The sequence below is a fragment of the Camellia sinensis genome, chromosome 7 (assembly GCF_055761805.1).
Source record: "Camellia sinensis isolate YWXY chromosome 7, ASM5576180v1, whole genome shotgun sequence".
NCBI classification, from domain to species: Eukaryota; Viridiplantae; Streptophyta; class Magnoliopsida; order Ericales; family Theaceae; genus Camellia; species Camellia sinensis.
In genome coordinates this window covers 3,769,814-3,783,022 of record NC_138967.1, presented here as the reverse complement: position 1 = coordinate 3,783,022, position 13,209 = coordinate 3,769,814, and the positions used below count along the sequence as shown (strand labels likewise).

The following is a 13,209-nucleotide window of genomic DNA, read 5'->3' as shown; positions in this document are numbered from 1 at the left end:
TTCACAGATCACCAATTTCTGATTATAACGTGTTGGTAAATCATTTTTCTTCGTACAGTTCTTCATTGTTATTTATCACTTATTTGTGACTCCTCTTTTCTGGCAGTAATCGTTTATTAGTGTTTATATATGGTTTGGTAGCTGCCTATCTATTGATAGAAATTCTGAAGCCAATGAAGTGCATATTTTCATGGTGTCTGAAGCCAATGAAGTGCATATTTTCATGGTGCGTGTGTGCTGGAATACTTGCATGGGAATGCGCTTTGTGATTCCTTAGTGTTTTCACTCTCCTTGTTTGTGATTTTGTGCTTTAAGAATACGTCTATGTAATCCACCCGACAAGTGAAACTTAAAACAACTTCTGCAATCTTCTGTGTCCAAATACCCCTTGGTCAATGATAAACCAAAGGTTCTTAGATATGTTGCAACTGTAACACTTACACGACGAATTGCTTTAATTCTGGCCTGCAGATGATCCAGATATACCTCATGTTCAACGTCATCGCAGTTTTTTAAAAGAGCATGTGGTCTTTAAGGAGGTACATATTATTCAATAACTTCCCTTTTGTATTTTTTTCTCCTCCATTCCCAATGCAATTTCGAAGTTGGTGTTTGGGGGTGCTTGATGTAGTAAAGGCCACCCTTTGGGTATAAAAATTTGTGTTTCTGGTATCTTATTTATTTGTCTGTCTGTCTTTGGTTTTGTAGGCCATACCAATTAAAGATCCGCAGGTCCTGTCGAAGATACACCAAACATATAGAGTTGGCTATTTGAAGGCAAATATCTTCAATGCTCACGTAGTTTATTTATTGCCTGTAGCTGTAGTATATTTCTTATCTTGTTTCATCTTTTTTAGGATGTCATTTTGCCTAGAGTGCTGGATGACGCAACTCTTGCAAATCTCAATTCCATAATTCATTCAAATAATGCCATGGTAAGATGTTTAAATTCGAATTTCAATACAGCCTAAGCCTTGGGTGGTTGTTCTCCTGTTCTTGATTTTCTTATTTCTTTGCAGGTTGTTTCTTGGTTAAAAGATGACAACACCTTTATTCAAGAATTGTTTGCAAGGTTGAGGTTGTCTACCACTTCTGCAGAGTCAAAGAAAAATTTGGTAATTTCTGAACAAGTACTCACCTTTTTTGGCTTATGGCCACTGTATGCACCATGCAAGTTACAGCATGTGGAATGCAGTTGGGTTTGTGCCTTTTCTTATTTTTGTTTTATTTATTTATTTACTTTTGGGGCTGGGATTCTATATTATCTTTCTTGGGCCATCCTTCCTCAACCATTTCTGTATGCTGTTGGAAATTTCAATATGTTGAATTTCAAAAATTTTAAAATCTTGGATGCTGTTTTGGGTGTTGTTAATCAAGTACCTTACTGTTATTTATTAGGCCAAAACGAACGGGTTACTGTGAGCAATAAATGGACTAAGCTTTAAGGTGTTCTTGCTTTTGTTTGTTCATTCAACATTGTTTCTTTATCATAGATGATTCCATTTGTGTATTGCTGTTTCCTAATTGAAGATATTTGTCCTCAAATAATTGTCTCATTTGCTTTTTAGAACTTGACCTGCTCTTTGGAGAGTACTGTGTTGATATATTAAGTAGTTCATTAAAATGTGCCATAGGGACGGGAGCAACTCGTGTGCACATCGATCATACAAGAGAAGGCCAATAATACTCATTGAAAGAAACATGCTACCCAGATCTCTTCAAAAGAATCAATAGGTTTAGCATTAGGCTCCATGCAACCAATATAACAAAGAGCTCGACAGTAAACGATTTAATTATGTGGTGGAAACTCTAGTCCCCTCAAAGAATAAGTGCTTCAATAAGACATATTTTAAGACTGTAAATTATGTTCTAGCGGACTAGTTGCATGTTTATGCCTGTATTATACCTTTAATTTAACTTATATTTTCTTTTTCATTTTCTGCTCTCAGACCGTGGGTGACTCTTAGCTTTATTATGTTACAGCTCGTCATGAATTTGAACTTGTTTGCTTTTTTCTTGAAAACAGATACTTTTCTTGCATGAGTTTTGTAGTCTAACCAAGAGCTTGCAGATGATCCAACAACAACGGTTATTTAGGTACACATAACAGAAGTTACATATATTGGCCCTATTTTATTTATCAAAATTTCAAAATTGAAACCCTTATATATGTATATTATCTTTGATATCATCTTTCATTTAGCATGTATCTTTAATTATGCATTCACATATTTGTGTGCATAAATTCACATAAATTTTTTTGAATGCATGTAGGGATCTAGTTAATGAAGGCTTATTTGATATCATGGTTGATGTCTTGCAGAGTCAAGATAAAAAGCTTGTATTAATTGGGTAATGACTTAGATTTTCACACGCTTTAGTATTCTGTTTTTCTTTGTATTTTTTTCTCTTTCCTGAACAATGATATTTGTCCGAATGATAAGTCATTATGATGGATGCAGGACAGACATTCTTATTCTCTTCCTTAATCAGGATCCAAATCTTTTGCGTTCTTATGTCACTAGGCAGGAAGGGGTCACCCTGTTTGGACTTCTGGTATGTACGTTTTTCACCCCTCGCCCTTCTCTTTCTTCTCAACTCATACAAGGTTCATGTGCCTTAGTCTGTACAATAGTGGCATGCCATATATAATGTATCATTGTAAGCTCTTTTGGTGTTGGTGATAAGAAACCAAGATATGGTAATATAATATTTCAAATAATTAAAGCATGTTCTATATCCACTAGTTTTCACATAAACTGGTGATATGTACAAATGTAACAATTATCAACAATTTAAGTTACAATTATGATGTTTCAACATGATAATATAACGTACATCTTACTTGAAGAACTACAATATCTTGACTGGCTGATCAAATGGTCTTTTGGAAGTAAGATAGGCGGCTCCACTGTAATTCAGTCATAGCGAACTGTCATATATCTCTCAGGTGACTTTCATATATCTTTCACCTCGTTGCTTGCTTGTCAAGTCATCCAGACAATCTCCTCCGATTTGATTATTTTTCTTGACTTGACTTGTGTATATGCAACTACTTACAACAAAATTACTTTTGTTTGTTTTCTTTTCCTTCGATCTTTCTTTTGGGGTTTGTATTAATGGACAAGGGTGTGAGTGTGTAAGGGTGCATAGTTTTGTTTGTTTTCTTTCTTTTTATTTTTTTATTTTTATGTTTAAACGGATGGTGCTCCAAGCACGTTATTCAATAATATGATCCCTACTTACTGAGAAAATAAAATATAGTAATAAAATATGAAAAATGTGAACACCCTTTAAATTTATATGGGTGAGGCAAGATGTAGACACCGTCTTTTTATCTTTATTTTATTTTTTGATTGGTAACAGCAACAGATTTTATAGCAAGAAGCAAGATCAGGTACAAGAACCTGGCTTTACATTTGTGTGGAAAAACCACAACGTAGTGTTTAAATACTTTGGTTGTATTATATTAGCCATGATACTATTGTCTTGAAGAATAATGTGCCCCTCGAGGTTTTAAATAGAGTAAATAAAAGGCACAACGAACATTTTCTTCTCTTCATGTTTTGAGCAAAGCAAATAAAAGCATTCTCATTTGTAAGTGTACAAAGTTAATTTGGTTTTCATCAACACATGGTCTCCTAGTCCTTGATTAGGACACACATACATCTAATGGTGAGACATCAGATCTAAGGACATCTATCAGACTTGCAAATTAGAAAAAAGTTTTTGCGCTTTTCTTGTAGAGATGTGCCTAATGTATTGTAAACCAAACAAAGTCATGTGTCCCAATCAGGTGGGGCCTAATGTCCTAATGTCCTTGATTAGGACACACATACATCTAATGGTGAGACATCAGATCTAAGGACATCTATCAGACTTGCAAATTAGAAAAAAGTTTTAGGGCTTTTCTTGTAGAGATGTGCCTAATGTATTGTAAACTAAACAAAGTCATGTGTCCCAATCAGGTGGGGCCTAATGTGCTGTAGCTAGTTGAAATGGTACCTTTCTGTACTACAGTGTGTTGCTCTTAGTCAGGCTTTGGTAATACCTTTGTTGCTACTGTATATTATTGTGTTCATTGTTTCTAAAATGGAGGCAACTATTCTTATGCTTGTGATTTCAATTTGAGTATGCTCTTTTTCTTTTTCTTTTTCTTTTTCTTTTTTTTTTTAAATATAAATTTGTGTTTTCCTTTATTTTTCTTTTTGGTTATGCACTTCCTCCTCTTCCTCCTCCTCCTCCTCCTCTCTCTCTCTCTCTCTCTCTCTCTCTCCAAAGAAAAGAGTTAATTGTTGTGTGGTTAATGTATTTGTAGGTTAAAGGCATGATAACAGATTTTGGGGATGACATGCATTGCCAATTTCTTGAAATTCTTCGAAACCTTTTGGATTCTTATACATCAGGATCACAGGTGCATGATTATTCATTTTGTTATGCAACTTTTATGTTTTTCAAATGACTTTTGATTGCCAAATGGAGTTCTATAGCAGTATTGAAATATCTTTTATCTGCTTACAGAACATGTGGTGGATAGTAGTCAACTGTTGTGCAATAAAATTTATGTTTTTTGAATTATTTGAATGCTTTTTGTTTTGGTTGAAAGAAAGCATCTGTAAGGTTGCTCTATTGTGACCTCTGCATCATGGGTTCAAACCTTCAAAACAGTCTCTCTGCACATGGTTAAGGCTGCGTACATCTGACCCTCCCTAGGCTCTGCAGTAGCAGGAGCCTCGCCTAGATGCAACCTCAATAATGCCTTTCAAAACATTGATTTGTAGTTGATATGAGGGAGGAGATATGTTGAACCTAGACTCACTTCTTCAAGCAAAAGAGTGATATTTGCAAAAATTAAAATTAGGAAACATTCTAAAAAGACTTTCTAAATAATATTCTGCCATGTGAGACTTTAAAAACTCCCTAAATTTTTTTAAAATGCCCTAATAGCGCACAACGGAAGTGGTTCTATAAGTAATTGAACTAACCCACTAAAAGGTGCTACTGTGGATGGGAACTGGTTCAATCTTAATGTCTGTGTCACAGTACTACCTAGTAGAATAGGTTTGGAGTTAGGGTCTAGATCTAAATTATTTACCAGAAAATATAGGTGTAAATTGGAACACAGTGATCTTCATTCTGAGCTTCTAGATTGTGGATCTTTTGGAGCTACTGTGTATTTTGCATTTTTGGAGCATGCTGGATTTGTGTTTACTTTTTCTTCCGAAGGTTTATGGTTATTCATTTAAATTTGTGCTGTAAATATTCTAAAAGGTTTTTGGATGATAATTGCTTGTACATTAAATTTGTTTCTTTCTCATTTGTTCTTTGAAGTACTACTTGAGTCTATGGCATCATTGTGTTTGATCATTCTTTCCTTTTTTTTTTTTTTTTTGATTTTTTGCAGAGAGATACTATCATTGAGATTTTCTATGAGAAGCACTTGGGTCAATTAATTGATGTTATAACATCATCTTGCCCTCCTAACAGCATTGATCAATCAGTCAGCAAATCTGTGGGCTTTGGAAGTGCTGAAAATGAAATCCGAGCAAAGCCAGAAATACTCTTGAACATATGTGAACTGCTGTGCTTTTGTGTTTTGCACCATCCATGCAGAATAAAGTAATTTTTGGTGCTGCTTTTATGGTCATTTAGTTTTGATGATCCGCTTCTGACAATGATATTTGGACTTAATGTGTTTTCTCATGTTTGCAGGTGCAACTTTCTTCTTCATAATGTGCTAGATAAAGTTTTGTTCCTGACTCATAGGAAGGAAAAATACCTTGTACTTGCTGCTGTTCGTTTTTTTCGGACCCTTATTTCCCGTAGTGTAAGTGATTTCCTTTGATACTCATAAGAACTTGTTGGCTGACATGAACCTTGTCATGATGCATTCCAAATTTTGTGTGAATTTACCCTCATAGTGTGCATGTAAGTTTCTGCTGGTTTTCATTTGCTGAGTGATATTTTTCCCATTTTTCTCATTTGGGTAACAAAGTTCTGGAAGGGAGGGAAATTTAAGCTGATATGAAAGGGGTCCAACAATGTACTTGTTTGTTTCTACTTATTTGCAACTTATTTAGTTTATAATTTGAAGACAGATGCTTTAGTACTTGCACTTACAACCAAGGTTGTTAAGATCAGGATCCTACTTGGGATTGTTTTGGGGGTCTACTGGATTGGATCGTATGATCGGATCGAGAATCGTAAGATCTTACTAAGATGATAAAAGAAAGTAATAATTTTGATATGATTAAGTAATACTATCAAAATGTACATAGAATGACAACACACACACACACACACACACACACACACACACAAATGTGCACACCATAGACATCTCCACTCCTAACTGTCAGACCAAAAAAAAAAAAAAAAAATGAATACCATTCATAACCAACACCAAACAATACTAATTTGATAGCGCATTTTGTGATGAGACAAACTATTTTGAGGAGCCAATCCTTAGCAATTTATAGACCAAAAAATCAAAACCCTGCAACTAAAAATTATAAATTGTGGACCTTAGGAAGGGCCACAACCATAATCTCATTATGTTCAACTCCCCCAAAACAATCTGTATATCAAACGTGGTATTACCGCAAGCCTAGTTGAATTCAACAAAATCAAAACTAGATACCCAAATTACAAAAAAGAAAAAAGAAAAAAAGACCCATTAATAATAAACAAAAGCCATGAATTTTACAGGGAAACTAGCAGAGAGAGAAACACTGACTGGTATAAAGTCGGGTAGAGAATTGAGAGGGTTGGGGCAGATTAGAAAAACAAAAACTGAACAAGGCAGATTTGAATTCATTCGAACAGAGAGAAGAAGAAGGAGCAGCAGCAGCAGAAGGAAAAACGAAGAAGACTGAAAAAAAAAAGAGAGAGAAGGAAGATTCGAATACGAACCAAGTAGAAGAAGAAGAAGAGTACCTGGAGCTGGTTCCAGAAAATCTGAAGCTTTGATGTTCGATCTCTTTCCCATACTTGTCTTGCCCTAATCACATGTAAACAGCCTTGGAGTGGAGAGTAATTTTTTCCACTGTTTTCCTCTTCAGATACGTATTTTGACTCAAATATAGCAAAAAAGCCTTTTTTACAGGATCGTAAATAGCCGCGATACCGTATTGATCCCACCAAGGTTTTAAAAAACGACAGCAACCGTTATGTAACACCGTTACGTAACGGTTGTGGTGGTTACCGTCACCCGTTACAGCCGCTTTTGCAGTGTGATTGAGATTCACAGGTGTGTCGGCTGTAGCGGCTGTCGTAGATTGTTTTTTTTGTATAATATAAAGTCATTAATTATTAAAATAAAATGTAAAAAACTCAGTTTATAGAGATTTAAAAATATGAAATATATTGGATCATACTTAAAAATTTACAAAAATTGATCAATATGTATTTTAAACCCAATAAATATGATCATGGAAGAAAAATTTGTGTATCAGTAAGTTTTTTTCAAATTGTGCGAAAAATAAAAAAATGCACGGTTTCAGTTACCGCAACCATTAAGCTACAGCCTTTACACCCCGCAACCGCAACCGCAACTGCGCCACCGCTACTGTTACGGCGACCGCAACCGCTTTTCAGAACCTTGGATCCCACAATCCTACTGATCCTGTAACGATCCTGACATAGGTGCGATCCATAGTGCGAGTCGGATTGATTTGTATTAATTGAATTGTAGGATCGTATGATGCTACAATCCGGATCGCGATCTTAACAACCTTGCTTACAACACCTCACACAAGTTTTCAAGCTATAATCACAATACCCAACCCCAGCTCCAAACCCAAAATTTGAAGCCAGCAGCACAACGAAACTGTGAGCTCATGGCGATTGCTTGTGAATGCAAGTGGTTTGCTTGAATTAATATTTCTTTTGGACAGCATGTTTATTTACGAGGTAAATTCGTATGGCATTGTGCAGGATGAGCATCTGATGAATCATATTGTGAAGAACAACCTTTTGAAACCAATTGTACAGGCTTTTATTTGTAATGGGAATCGTTATAACCTGTTGAACTCTGCTGTTCTAGAACTCTTCGAGTACCTCTGCAAGGTGACCATCTCTTTTCAACTTCTCATGTATTTGCTTGCTAAATGGATATCTCAGGGAAGAGAATCTGCTGACTCATGCAGGAGAACTTGAAGGTACTACTCAAGTATGTAGTTGATTCATTCTGGAATCAGTTGATTAATTTTGAGAATTTAACCGCCATTCATGGTCTGAAAGTTAAATATGAGCAGGTATTCTTCAATTCTTGTCTGGTTTTTCGATCTTACTTCAGGTTTATAGATCTTTTGCTTGATGATCTTGATTTTGCAGTCCCTGGACAACCCTGGAATGAAGAACTCCGTTAATTTATTGGACACCAGAAAACGAAGAGATGAGCGTGCCCTGGATAAAGAAGAGGAAGACTACTTCAACGAGGACAGGTGCATTTTTATTGTCTTGTAGTAGATAATCTTTATGTAGAATAATTTTGCTAGTAGCCACTGAATGCGGTGCTTGATCAGCGACGAAGAAGATTCAGCGTCTGCATCCATTTCACATTCCCCTAGAGTACAACCTCAGCCTGTTTTATCCAATGGATCCACTGCAAACTACCCATCATTAAGGTATTCAAGTTGCCCCACAAAATATTATGGATTTGCTTTACGCAAAGATTTTACTCTGTAATGTGTTTGTTTTCTTTTTTGTAGTAGTCCAAGATCTAGTGGACTAGTTGATTATGAGGATGATGAGGATGATGAAGACTACAAGTCACCACCGCGGAAGCAATCAGAAATTTCTGATGGAGATGAGGGAACAGTCGAGTCCTTTAAGCTGAAAAGGAAGTTGGCTCTGAAGGACGAGCCTGGGCTAATAAAAAAGCAACGGATAGGTAAAAACCCGAAGTCCAAAGATAGTGTATTTGCTGCCTTGTGCTCAACTCTAAGTCAAGCGGTATTACCCAGTAAAAAAGCAGCAAGCACCGTGCAGATTGTTCCTTCCTCTCCAGACTCCAAGAATATCCCAGACGAAGAGAATAACCCAGATAAGGGATCCATAAGCTGTTTGGGTAAGTGTAGGAGTTCAGATGAGGAGAGCTATACAGATAAAGAATCAACCGGTCCTAGAAGCTGTTCTGATAGCTTGCACAGTACTACTACAGACAATAGATTGTTGAGCGGAGAGGACTGCCCATTAATACCACCGAACTCCTCACCAGAAATGGCTGTTAGCGGGTCTTAATTTATGTTCCAGAAGCATATTTCGACATGGAAGTTATCCAGCCCTGTGCTTTACATTCAAAAGTGAAATCAGAAACTGACTAAATGAATACGACTGGGTTGGGAGAGGGACGCCGTACAGTGCCATCAAAAGGGCGGCAAGAAATTCGTATTTTCTTATTGTGGGCAGACTTCCCTTCCCGCTTCATTTTAAGTCTTTTCTGATGCTTTTGAGCCGAGTAATTTGTTGCTTTTGTAAAACATTCTTTTAGCATTTAATTTTGGTTTTCCTAATTTTCCTTTCTCTCTCTCTTTTTTTTAATCATTTTTGGGTTTTGTCTCCTTTGTGCTTCTGCGCCCCCTTTCATATATAGATAGGTATATGTGAATTATATATGTGGGATAGATAGGGCACCAATATTGCCCTGTATAGTTAATTTCCTTTCATTTTGCTCTCCTCTCCTCTCCTCTCCTCTCATTGTGTTTTTGGGTGCAGTGATTGGCTTGAGGGTAATATTTCTGTAGGTATAATTTTGTAGTATTTTATATAACTGAACTAAAAGAGATGTTTAATACTTTTAATAATATATGGCAATATATAAATTTTGTATTTTGTAACTAATTGTAATTTCATGCATTGAAATGAAGATTTTCGTTTAAAAAATTAAAGAATCATTAAAAGGCTGAAAAGTTAAAAAAAAAAAAAAAGAAAATTTACTAATAAATCTTAATTGTTGAACTTTTGATCCAATTAGTCTCAAATATTTTCTAATGATCCGTTTGATCATTTTTATTGTGAAAGGACATTGTTGCCATCCATATGTATATTGGTGTAAGCAATACGTTGGGTGTGTGAGTGTTTCCGCGCGTGTGTTTGACGTGGACTGTTGTATGTTGCACCTTTATAATTTCAGAGTGGTGCTTGTCATGTATCACAGTTGTGGGTGCCACACAACATGAAAGGACACTAAAGCATTTTTTGCTCTAGTGTGTGATGTGTATGGTAGGAGTGTGTGGCACCTCCATAGTTTGAGGCATTAGTGGGTTACGTGACACAACATTGCATGTGTCTCCATCACAACGGAAAAACAAGTAGATACAATCACAAAATAGAATGCAATAAAACACTGAGGCTCTGTTTGGTAGAGTTATGGGACAGTACTTATATCTTATGCCTAAACAGCTTATAACTTATAACTATGAACATAAGTTGATTTCTGACTTATAAATTAAGCATCTTCTGCCCCACTCAAAGAATAAGCTGATTTTTGACTTTCAAAAAGGTATAAGGTATAAGCTATAAGTTAAACCAAACACATCAAAATAATTTAAATTAAGCTGAAAGCTGAAATAAGCAGCTTTTAAACTGCACCAAACAAGCACAGAGTCACAACCCACACACAAGTAAAATGCACATATCAGTAAATACAGAGTCACAAACACACAGAACTCACACCCATCCCAAAACACAACACACAACCCCTCGCGAAACACACAACCCACGTACCAGGTAAATAAACAAAACATAGAAACGCATCCACACAACGACAAAAGACGGATGTGTCGGCGACTAAACTTGCTATGTATGCCACACAAACACATAGCCGTCATAAGGGAACGTACCTTCATAACAATGGCGTCCTGCCCATGGAAATGATATCTCTATCAAGTTGGCACACAGTCGTCCACAGACACCCAAACTCAGACGACACAAAACCCTACCCATGATGGCTGACATATAAGTGAACATTCCATTCAAACTACCAAATGTGAGCAAAAAAAAGTTTCCAATCAAAAAAAAAGGTACAATTGTCCACTAGTAAGAAAAAAGGATCAGAAGGGAACAAATCTCCCCACCAGTAGGACTTACTGGAACAAAAGTATAAAGTGGGGACTGATTGGTATAACAGTTTGTGAGATAGAATTTATTGATAAATATTCCAAAAAATAAAAAGCAAAAAGCAAAAAGCAAATTGATTATTCACCTTTCTTCTTCTTCATACAATTAAAAAAAATCTTTTTCAAACAGACACAAGCTAAATCACAAAAGAGAATTTACAATATAGTGGAATTTATAAATAATAACTATAAATTCATAAAAAATTAAAATTTTAATTTATTAATATTTATAGAATTTAGTATAAAATATGAATGAACTTTTCGAGATTTGTTTAAAATGTGAGTTGTTTCATTTAAAAAATTATAAATATTTGATTGTCATAATTTTTTATTTAATAAAATTAACATAAAATAAAATTTCTAATTATTACTTTATATAATAATAAAATTATTTATTAATTTGATAATTTATTAATAAATTGGACATTTGTTATGTGATTATTAACTTAAAATGGCATAATGTAATTTTTAAAATTACAGTAACACTCCGTATTTTAAGAAGTATATTTATAATTTATCTTAAAATTTATTATTGATGTATAATAATTATTTTTTGAGAATATGAGACTTTGTTATTTTAATCCAGTTTACAATGGGTGCTAGGGGCGGGCGCAGGTTGGTTGCAGTCACGAAATATCCAATCTGTCATTTGTCCTCTAAATTGGCGGATTGGAGAAAATCAATTTACATCCGTCTGCCAATTCGACGAATGTAGATTGAGCGGATTGGAGGATGGATGTGAATTGATTTGGCGGTTTAAAATTTTATAAATTTTCAATATAATTTAACTTGTGCACTTCCTCCAAAAAAAAAGAGAAAGTATTACAGTCAATGATTTAAAAAAATATTACAATCACTACATGTCTCATCTAAAGAAAGAAAGTTTGCAACTTTAGAATATTACAATCACTACATGTTTCATCCACATATTACAATTACAACATGCCTCATTCACAAAAATATTACAATATGTGGTTCTTAAAATATAAAAACAATTCAAACCACCAAAACTATGAACAAAGTAGTAATAGAGATTGTAAGCCTCTGTATTATTACATCTATATCTGTTTTTGAAAACAAAAACCAACCAGCATATATAATCTTATTTATTTATTATTTTTAGAGTTATATTTAAAAATCAAAAAATATATTCAAGTTGAAAACTCTTTTTCAACAGAACATATTCAATAGAATATTTAAACTCTTTTTCAATTGAAAATACAAACAAAATATCTAAATAAATTGAAAATACAAAATCTTACAAATTACTAGGGGTGCTTGTGGTTTGGAGGTTCGGTTGTGGCCAAAGAAACCTCAAATTCACCATTCGTCCAAAACTAGGCGGATTGGAAAAAATCAATCCGCAACCATCCGCTTGTCATCACGCATCCATTCAAAATATGACGGATTAGTTCGGCTCAATCGATTTGGACGGATCGATATATCTGTTGTTCACCCTTAATGGGCGCGTGGCAGGAGAATTGGACTGATAAAGAAGAGGGGAAGCAACACGTAAAGGCCCACCGTTCCACGCATCCCCACTCGACTTGACCTCTCCCCCCAACGAACCGAGTCTGGATCCTCTCCAACTTCTCTCTCTGGCTCATCCTCCGGGCAACAGCTCAGATAGAGCCACGTCACCTACAAATAAATAAAAGGTTCAAATTCATTTATTTAAATTAAAAAAAAGAAACATACTAATTGACACACACACACTTTCAATCTGTCCCTTTCTCTCTCTCCATCCTTTCTCACTGACACACACTCACCACAGAACACTCTCTCTCTCTCTCTCTCTCTCTCTCTCTCTCTCTCTCTCTCTCTCTCACATTTCTAACCCAAAAAAAAAAAATTAAAATCACACTCTCTCTCTATATCACATTTTTAATAAAAAATAAAAAAACTATTTTAATCTTTTGATTTTATTTTCATAATATATATAATTTTTAATATAAAATTTTAATTTTTATATAATTAATATCATTGAAAATATACTTTTAAAATAAGACTAATATTAAATACATTTAATAAAAATTTAAAATAAATAAAAAGTAATTACTATGTTTAGTTATGCTTTCAAATTATTATT

General features: G+C 34.8%; 1 protein-coding gene across 6 annotated transcripts in view; it reads left to right on the top strand.

The window, feature by feature from the left end:
* LOC114314569 (uncharacterized) overlaps positions 1-9,676 on the top strand; it is an 82,475-nt gene extending 72,799 nt beyond the window's left edge. For 3 of the 6 annotated variants that reach the window (XM_082881583.1, XM_082881585.1, XM_082881587.1), the window contains 15 exons: positions 472-539; positions 709-777; positions 858-935; positions 1,020-1,115; positions 2,027-2,097; positions 2,275-2,352; positions 2,463-2,556; positions 4,319-4,414; positions 5,405-5,619; positions 5,713-5,827; positions 7,936-8,067; positions 8,148-8,255; positions 8,335-8,444; positions 8,526-8,627; positions 8,715-9,676. In XM_082881583.1, coding sequence (XP_082737709.1) covers positions 472-539; positions 709-777; positions 858-935; positions 1,020-1,115; positions 2,027-2,097; positions 2,275-2,352; positions 2,463-2,556; positions 4,319-4,414; positions 5,405-5,619; positions 5,713-5,827; positions 7,936-8,067; positions 8,148-8,255; positions 8,335-8,444; positions 8,526-8,627; positions 8,715-9,243 — 1,961 coding nt within the window. In that variant the 3' untranslated portion in view covers positions 9,244-9,676. Of the gene's footprint in view, positions 1-471; positions 540-708; positions 778-857; positions 936-1,019; positions 1,116-2,026; positions 2,098-2,274; positions 2,353-2,462; positions 2,557-4,318; positions 4,415-5,404; positions 5,620-5,712; positions 5,828-7,935; positions 8,068-8,147; positions 8,256-8,334; positions 8,445-8,525; positions 8,628-8,711 lie in introns of all 6 variants that reach the window. The other 3 variants (XM_082881582.1, XM_082881584.1, XM_082881586.1) reach the window with 1 other exon arrangement.
* Positions 9,677-13,209: the final 3,533 nt, after the last annotated feature.